Genomic DNA, 10,000 nt, shown 5'->3' with positions numbered 1-10,000 from the left:
GAAGAAGAAGAGAAGAAGAAGAAGAAGAAGAAGAAGAAGAAGAAGAGAAGAGAAGAAGAAGAAGAAGAAGAAGAAGAAGGAAGAAGAAGAAGAAGAAGAAGAAGAAGAAGAAGAAGAAGAAGAAGAAGAAGAAGAAGAAGAAGAAGAAGAAGAAGAAAAGAAGAAGAAGAAGAAGAAGAGAAGAAGAAAGAAGAAGAAGAAAGAAGAAGAGAAGAAGAAGAAGAAGAAGAAGAAGAAGAAGAAGAAGAAGAAGAAGAAGAAAGAAGAAAGAAGAAGAAGAAGAAGAAGAAGAAGAGAAGAAGAAGAAGAAGAAGAGAAGAAGAAGGAAGAAGAAGAAGAAGAAGAAGAGAAAGAAGAAGAAGAAAGAGAAGAAGAAGGGAAAAAGAAGAAGAAGAAGAAGAAGAAGAAGAAGAGAAGAGAAGAAGAAGAAGAAGAAGAAGAAGAAGAAGAGAAGAGAAGAAGAAGAAGAAGAAGAAGAAAGAAGAAAGAAGAAGAAGAAGAAGAAGAAGAGAAGAAGAAGAAGAGAAGAAGAAGAAAGAGAAGAAGAAGAAGAAGAAGAAGAAGAAGAAGAAGAAGAAGAAAGAGAAGAAGAAGAAGAAGAAGAAGAAGAAGAAGAAGAAGAAGAAGAAGAAGAAGAAGAAGAAGAAGAGAAGAAGAAGAAGAAAGAAGAAGAAGAAGAAGAAGAAGAAAGAAGAAGAAGAAGAAGGAAGAAGAAGAAGAAGAAGAAGAAGAAGAAGAAAGAAGAAGAAGAAGAAGAAGAAGAAGAAGAAGAAGAAGAGAAGAAGAAGAAGAAGAAGAAGAAGAAGAAGAAGAAGAAGAAGAAGAAAGAAGAAGAAGAAGAAGAAGAAGAAGAAGAAGAAGAAGAAGAAGAAGAAGAAGAAGAAGAAGAAGAAGAAGAAGAAGAAGAAGAAGAAGAAGAAGATGAGAAGAGAAGAAGAAGAAGAGAAGAAGAAGAGAAGAGAAGAAGAAAGAAGAAGAAGAAGAAGAAGAAGAAGAAGAAGAAGAAGAAGAAGAAGAAGAAGAAGAAGAAGAAGAAGAAGAAGAAGAAGAAGAAGAAGAAGAAGAAGACATAGATTTTATCCAGTGCCATTTCATGTTTTAACTACATAAAGAGAATGCTTCAAATAGACGATTGTCTTACCTCCTCGTGAAGGAACATATAGAAGACGACGAAGAAAGCACCCTGTTGAGAGCAAGGATGGAAAATATGAAATTATAAAGATGTCATTAATTTTACTTGTAATTTCATTTACATCCTAATCATTTTATAATCACCATACTCATAAAATTACCATCATCATTATCATCATTATCATTATCATCACCATCATCATCATAATCATAATCATCGTCGTCGTCGTCGTCATAATAATAACAATTATTACAATATTAACAATAATAGTAAGACGAAAAAGAAGAAAGAAAGAGAAAGATAGATAGAAAGAGAAAGAAAGAAAAAGAAGAAGAAGAAGAAGAAGAAGAAGAAGAAGAAGAAGAAGAAGAAGAAGACGAAGAAGAAGAAGAAGAATGAGAAGAAGGATAATACGTAGAATCATCACCTGTAAGGACGTGAAGAGAGCATACAAATACTTGAGTATTTTGTCTACGAATATCTTGATGGAAATGAGAGCAAAGGCCCAGCACACGGTAACCAGGATGACCTGTGTCCACACAGCCTTCATCTGGATACTGTGGATAAATATATACATGGATGGATTGGTGGATGAATTGGTTGATGGTTGAATGGATGGATGGATGGATGGATTGGATGGATGGATTGGATGGATTGGATGGATGGATGACTGGATTGGTTGATGGGTGAATGGATGGATGGATGGATTGGATGGATGGATGGATTGGATGGATGGATGACTGGATTGGTTGATGGGTGAATGGATGGATGATTGGATGGATGGATGACTAGATTGGTTGATGGGTGAATGGATGGATGGATGGATAAATGGATAGGTGGATGTATAGGTTGATAAAGGGAGGAACTGGTGGATAGGCAGGAAGATAGGTGAACATATGTATGGATAGACAAAAGAATGAATAGATTGGTGGATAGATGAATGGGTTGACAAATGCGGAGAAAGATGAGTGAGCGGATGGATGGATAGATGGATGGTTGGATAGACAAAAGGATCAGGGATTAATGGATGGATGGCTGGATAGATGGATGGCAAAATCGGTGATTGGATAAAATTTTGAATTAATGGATTGACAGATGCAGTGATGGGTGATTGGATGAATAAATGGTTGGATGGTTTGACAGATGGATGGATTGACGGACGAATGAATGGATCGTTGAATGAATAAATGGGTGGATTGATGGATGGATTGATGGACGGACGGATGGATGGTTGGATGGATAAATGGGTGGATTGATGGATGGATTGACGGACGAATGAATGGATCGTTGAATGATTGGATGGATAGATGGAAAGATGGATGATTAGATGGACGGTTGGATGGATAAATGGATGGATTGATGTTTGAACTGAAGGATGAATGGATGGGTGGTTGGATGAACGTATTGGTAGATGGATGGGTGGATGGATGGAAGGATGAATGGCTGGGTGTGTGACTAAGGGGTATCAAGTTATGGATTTATTACCAGGTGGGGAAACTTACTTGATGATTTTGTTTGTCTTATCACTCTTTGTGTAAGAATTTTCATTGTGTTCTTTGGCGGTGAAGATGAGCACGAGAATTGTGATCTGTAAGGGAAAAATATTCAGAAAACAAAAATGAGATAATAATAATAATAATAATAATAATAATAATAATAATAATAATAATAATAATAATAATAATAATAATAATATAAATAATAATATATAATAATAAATATAATAATAATAATAAATAATATAATTAAATAATAATAATAATAATAATAATAATAATAATAATAATATAATAATATAATATATAATATAATAATAAAATATAATATAATAATATAATAATAATAATAATAATAATATAATATAATAATATAATAATAATAATAATATTAATAATAATATAATACTATTATTCATAAATAATATATGACTATTATCGTTTTACAGACGTGGCATGAATGGAAATGTATAACACAAAGTTGAGAATCTATGGCGACAATGTATAATATATATATATATATATATATATATATATATATATATATATATATATATATATATATATATATATATATTATTATGAATATTAGGATGTACATTCATCGTAACAACACCACTACCACATCTCATTCATCTGTAGTGTTTCATTTATCCTGTTTTGTTGATAAAAGGGAAACCCGAAAAGTTAATTTGATCTGTTCTTGTAATAAAATTGAAGTTTACATTCAATAATAAATATAAATACTCCAGTTTTTTGGGCGGGGTCTTTTGTGGGTTTTTTTTACTACTTACTGAGATGATACCAATGGCAGGGCCGATGAAGAGCCACATGTGATCTTTAGAAAACCAACACCTTTGAAAGGAAAATAGAAATAAATATTCACAATAAAAGATAATAACAGCAGGGTATGTAATATCGTATCAATATCATAAAAATGTAACGTTAAAAAGATATAAATATTTATGTGAAATTGAATGTAAGCTTCAATGTAATTACAAAAACAGATCAAATGAACGTTTCGGGTTTCCCCTTTATCAAAAAACCGGATGAATGAAAACATTGGTTTTGTTTATTCATCTTAACTACGCCACTACCACATCATTTCATTCATCTGGAGTGTTTCATTCATTCTGTTTTGTTGATAAAGGGGAAACCCGAAACGTTCATTTGATTAATTTTTGTAATTAAATTGAAGCTTACAATCAATTTCACATTATTATTTATTTCTTCGAGCTTCGAGCAGCAACATTTACATTACCCGTTAAAAAGGTAGTGCTTTAACAACGATTTAATACTATTAAAAGATGTAGTTTCTCTTTAAGAAAACTTTCGGTATTGTTTTTCTGTTTCATAATGAAGACTTGAAAATGTCCCAGGTTTGAGAGTTTTTTGCAAAGGTGAGGGTCATTTGAATCGGTCGATATTTAAAGGACGACTTTTCTGGCCAAATGTATAAATACTTGTCTTACCAGAGCACATCAGTTTATCGGTTAAAAACGAATGCATGAACTATTTTATTATGATATATAACAACACGTGATTTCGACCAACTTATATTCTAAAATAGTACAGTACTCGCTGGATTATAGCACGTTCTCGGGAGAAGCCAAAGCGTGCTAGAGCTAGAATTTGATCGTGCCGAAATCCGATGCTCATGGGAGATAACTAATATACAGTGCACTCTGTATACGTCGACGTTTCTTAAGTCGATTTTTACCCAAGTCGATTTTTTTTTCTAGGTCCCTCCCCCTTCTTCCTATATAACATTAGTAAAAACAAAAACAAAAACAAAAAAAAAAAACTCCACATAAGTCGATTTCGCTTAAGTCCATGTTCTTCTCACTCATGACCACAATAAAATCACAAATTAACAAGTATTTCCATTGGTTAAAAAATCTACCAGTAAGAATTTTCAGTTCTTAAGAATATCCGCGACGATTGGCGCACATCGATGTGATGTAGGTGCTTTGCCTGACGTCCGTGTTCAATGTATTCGGTCACCCGGCTCTAGCGTGTCGTTTTGCAAAGCGTGCTGGGTTGCGGCGTGCTAGATTAAAACGAGTACCATAATATTATTTGTTTTCGGCATCAACGACTTTAAGTAAATATTATTATCTTTTTAACACTGTCACTAGTATAAGTATAACACTCACATGTCCTCAGCATAGTAATCATCCAGGGCGCCCACAAAAGCCCCGACTAAAACACCAGGCAGTACTGAAAAAGAAAGATGAATGAAAAGTGAAGTAGGCCATTTGAGAGAAATTTTTACCATTTTAACTTGATAAAGACAATTCAATATATTATTTTTAACTTGAGTATTTATATGGGGCAATATCCACTAAAAGTGCTCAAAGCGCTTTACAAGGGATCACTGACCAACAGTAACACGTAACATATAGAACGAGACATGACGCCTGTTAAGCGATATTACAATTTTTTTCTGACAAAGACCAAGCTGTTAAAGGCCAGGTACTCATTTTACACCTGAGTACGGTGAGAGAATGTGAGTAAAGAGCCCTTTTCCAAGGACTCGAATTTGCGCCGCGTGACGCTCGAACCCAGAACTCTCCGATCCGAAAGCCAGTGTCATACTACAAGATCACATAGCCGCACAAGAGGAAGTAGATGTCAATATTCTAACATACAATAGAATTAGACTGATGACGCTTACCCCAGCCCAGTATATAGTACCGAATCATCGAACCCGAGTCGTTGAGGTCACTGGGGTTCATAATCTATAGGATGCGAACCGGTCATAATAGATTAAACCACCACCTCCATACGAAATTCAAGATGGGAACTACAAGTCAGTGCTCCTGTGGAACAGGAAGTATGACAGGTGAACATATCCTACAGAATTGCTCAACCCTCTCTGACCTAAGAGAAAATACTGGCCACCGACTGCCCCAACTAGCAGAAGGAGTAAGCTCCACGGGAGCCTGGAGGATCTTCAGAAGACATCAGCATATCTGGTGGAGAGCAAACTTACCATCTTAGCGAACGCGAGGAAGAAAATAAAATGAATAAAACTTGAGCTTTTATAAAGAGCAATATCCACTAAATGTGCTCAAAGCGCATTACAAGGGGTCCCTGACCAACAGCAATACGTAACATGTAGAACGAGACATGACGCCTATTAGGCGATATTACAATTTATTTCTGACAAATACAACGCTGTTAAAGGCCAGGTACTCATTTTACACCTGAGTACGGTGAGAGAATGTGAGTAAAGAGCCTTTTCCAAGGACTCGAATCTGCGCCGCGTGACGCTCGAACCCAGAACCCTCCAATCTGAAAGCCAGTGTCATACAACAAGACCACATGGCCGCATAAGAAGAAGAAGAAGAAGAAGAAGAAGAAGAAGAAGAAGAAGAAGAAGAAGAAGAAGAAGAAGAAGAAGAAGTTATCAATATTCTAACAGACAATAGAATTAGACTGATGGCGCTTACCCCAGCCCAGTATATAGTACCGAATCATCGAACCTGAGTCGTTGAGGTCACTGGGGTTACGTGCCGAGTAAGTGATGACGATGTACAGGTTGAACGCCTCGTTCATGATCCAGGAGTACGTGGCAAGGAAGAAGTAATGGATGAGAATGGCGAATGCATGACACACTGTCTGTGGAGGGAGAAGGATCGTGGATAATTTCATTTTCTATGTTTATCTGTTTTTTAAATCCAATTTAACAATACAACAAATTTATAATAAGATTTGTATTTGAAATATCAGACATGAATTTTCAATATAATTGACGATAACAAATAGTGGTAGGTACTGATGTTGGTGATGATGATGATGATGATGATGATGATGATGATGATGATGATGGTGGTGGTGGTGATGCTGATGATGATGATGATGATGATGATGATGATGATGATGATGATGATGATGATGATAATGAGATGATGACGATTACAATGATGATGATGATGGTGATGGTGATGATGCACCATACACACTTCACCTTTCATAATGTTTAATGCAATTGGTTAACACAGATTGCTTTTATCAGTTTCTGGCATTAAATTCGGAACAAGCGCACATACACTGCTCGCTGAATAATAGCACGCTGAATTCCTGCATGATCTGCAATACGACACGCTGGGGCTGGGTGACCGAATGTTTTGGTTACCTCCCATGAGCATTGGATTTCGGCATGCCTTTTGGCTTCTCCCGAGAGCCTGCTAGAATCCAGTGGGGTATTGTAAAAAAACAAAAACAACAATAAACAAACAAAAAAAAACCCCAAAAAACCCCAGCCGTCTACATGGTACACATAAGTGAACACAAACAAATAATCAATCATTAAAACATGTGAAATAGATTTTTTTACTTATCTTTTGATCCCAAACATCAATACCAGGTGACTTAGACAGATACACACATGCACTTCACACATAACCACGCATATGCGCGCGCACACACACACACACACAGACACACATACATACACACATATAATAACAGATCAAACAAAAAACCGGATATATGATATAACTTATTTCGCGGATTTTTTATGTGTGTTGGACCCGCGCTCTCAATTAGTTGGGAAGTGATAGCTCTAATAATGACTAAGAGTTAGAGGCGATCTTTTTTTGGGATCGTGGATAGCTCATACGGTAGAGCCAGTAAGGTCATGGGTTCAAACCCCTATTACCGCCGCGAATTTGTCTTCTGGCACTTTCCTACTCACTTCATCTCTTGTTGTTGTAATGATATATATATATATTTAACTTACTGTGTTTTCATATCTGTCGATCCCAATCATAAATACAAGTTGACTCAGCGCTATAGAGACAGATAGATTCCGATGAAGAGCAGCAGTACTTGTAGATGTTCTGAAGATGACATTGTAAATATGACATTATGATAGAAAACTTCAAGGAAGACCGCATCGTCCCATGTTTGAGAGTTTTTGTAAAGATGAAGATCATTTCAATCGATTCATATTTGAAGGCCGAGTTTTCTGGCCAAATTTTTAATACGTGTCTATCCAGAGTAAGGCAGAATTGGATTAGCCCATTCTGGGCAATGAAATATTTCGGAGTAATCGCCATAAATACTGATTAAATTGGAAAAATGTAAAACTACTTTTTCTTAACTTATTTTATAAAACGTAATCTTATCTTATCTAATAAAATGTATTTTATCTTATAAAACTTATCTTATCTTATATTATAAAACGTATCTTTTCTTATTTTATAAAACTTCTCTTATCTAATAAAACATATCTTATCTTGTAATATCAAGCTCTGCTTATCTTATCTTATAAATCTTATCTCCTCTTATAAAACTTCTCTAATTAAACATATCGTATCTTGTCTTATAAAACTGATCTTATCGTATCTTCTAAAATCCTGGCATTTGCTAATTTCCAGTCTTCTGGAATCACTCCCAAACAATCTGACCTATCAAATATGACAGGCAGGGTATAGAATTGTTCTGTTGGAAATTTCTCGTAAAAGACGAGGATAAATAATGTTCGGGCCCATAATTTTTGTTATAATATTTCATGAAGGCAGTTTTATTTTTCTAGAAATTCATCAGACAAGTAGTTGTTACCTATATCAAAATTGGTTACGTTAGGAATATTTCTATAATCTTCATTCGCAAAGACACTAGAAAATAAATTATTGAGCAATTCTGACTTTTCCTTCTCTGTTTTTGTGTGTGTGGCCATGCCGTTATTATTCTGATGATCACTTTAATTTTAACTTCATCTATTTTGGGTGAGGAGAGGGGGGGGGGATTTACATAGTTTACAACAAATAAATAATATGAAATTCAATGTAAGCTTCAATTTTATTACAAGAACAGATCAAATCAACAAAACAGGATGAATGAAACACTACGGATGAATGAGATATTATGAGTAGTGTTTCATTCATCCTGTTTTGGTGATAAAGGGGAAACCCGAAACGTTCATTTGATCTGTTCTTGTAATAAAATTGAAGCTTACTCATTCAATTTTATATTATTTATTTCTTCGAGCTTCCAGCAGCAACACTTACATAGTTTACAACAACGTGCTACATGATGAAGTCGATGGGTCACATGTGTCATTTTTGCGCTGAGAATTAACTGGTTCAATCTCCATATTTCCTCAAATCGAGAAAAATAAATTCAAAGTTGTTTTTATCTAGTTCATAACTGTATATTAACTTCACTCACTTTTTGTTCATAACTTATGAGCTAATAACCCGATTTGCCTATTTGGACAATAAATATTATTAATATTATTATTATTATTATTATTATTATTATTATTATTATTATTATTATTATTATTATTATTATTATTATTATTATTATTATTATTATTATTATTATTATTATTATTGAACAGTTTCTATTTTTTGGGATGGAGCCATTTAAAATCCGACTGTATCGCATGTCATATCTCAAAATATTCCAAAAAGGAGAATAGATCCAGTTATTCTTCAGACAAGGAAAAACTCCTTACTTGAGGTACGTGTGGATCACTCACTCTTTTGTACATAACTTATGAGCTAATAGCCCGATTTGAACAGATTCTATTTTGTGGGATTCAGCCATTTAAACTCTGACTGTATGGAGAATAGATCCAGTTATTCTTCAGGCCAGGATAACTCCTTACTTGAGGTAGGTGTGGATCCCACAGACGGTAAGGCATAGCATGGCAGAAATAGTACAACCAAAGTAGGACGCGAAGTTCATCAGCTGAGGCAGCTTGTCACCTTTATCCCACTGTGGATCAAGTGTTCATGTTATATTGTATCCATTTTGTTAAATATGAAATCAAATGTTCATATTATATTGTATCCATTTTGTTATCTATGAAATCAAATGTTCATGTTATATTGTATCCATTTTGTTATATATGAAATCAAATGTTCATGTTATATTGTATCCATTTTGTTGTTTTTGAATTTATTCATGTTCAAGATTGTAACAGGTCAAATACCATCAATAAAGGCACACGCCACGACCAAAGAAAAGAAAAATCCGAGCTCTCACTTTTGCCAACCACATAACCGAAAACCCCATTGAGAGATACGCCACAAACAATTCGAACTGCTTCAAAATCCCACAGACAAGAACACAAAACTACAGAAATTCTTTCTTTATTAGAACTATCTCGGAGTGGAATGGGCTGGATGAACTGGTCATCATGGCACCACACCTAAACGATTTCAAGGTCCGACTGACATGGGCCCGCGCCCAATGAGGACGCCGCTGAAATACAACCAAACAATTGGTTTCTTCAGCGCCAACCATACAGAAACAGACAGTTATATATGAAATCAAATGTTCATGTTATATAATATTACAAGCTCTGATCCCACTGCGCCTCCCCCCCCCAGTAACGATTGGGTAGCTGGGT

The 10,000-nt window shown here is 34.9% G+C and overlaps 1 protein-coding gene across 1 annotated transcript in view; it reads right to left on the bottom strand.

The window, feature by feature from the left end:
* The window catches only part of LOC144973514 (adhesion G protein-coupled receptor L2-like), a 73,043-nt gene that overhangs the window by 21,870 nt on the left and 41,173 nt on the right, over window positions 1-10,000 (bottom strand). Inside the window, exons 19-26 of the mRNA XM_078916024.1 lie at window positions 9,254-9,363; window positions 7,376-7,475; window positions 6,084-6,252; window positions 4,785-4,848; window positions 3,423-3,483; window positions 2,635-2,720; window positions 1,560-1,689; window positions 1,142-1,183 (exon numbers count right to left, since the gene is read on the bottom strand). Of these exons, the coding sequence (XP_078772150.1) occupies window positions 1,142-1,183; window positions 1,560-1,689; window positions 2,635-2,720; window positions 3,423-3,483; window positions 4,785-4,848; window positions 6,084-6,252; window positions 7,376-7,475; window positions 9,254-9,363 (762 nt within the window). The remainder of the gene's footprint in view (window positions 1-1,141; window positions 1,184-1,559; window positions 1,690-2,634; window positions 2,721-3,422; window positions 3,484-4,784; window positions 4,849-6,083; window positions 6,253-7,375; window positions 7,476-9,253; window positions 9,364-10,000) is intronic.

This window comes from Berghia stephanieae, chromosome 5 (assembly GCF_034508935.2).
Source record: "Berghia stephanieae isolate SIO BIC M18660-M18661 chromosome 5, UCSD_Bste_1.3, whole genome shotgun sequence".
NCBI classification, from domain to species: Eukaryota; Metazoa; Mollusca; class Gastropoda; order Nudibranchia; family Aeolidiidae; genus Berghia; species Berghia stephanieae.
Note: the sequence above shows the minus strand (reverse complement) of the source record. Positions and strands in the feature narration are given on the sequence as shown.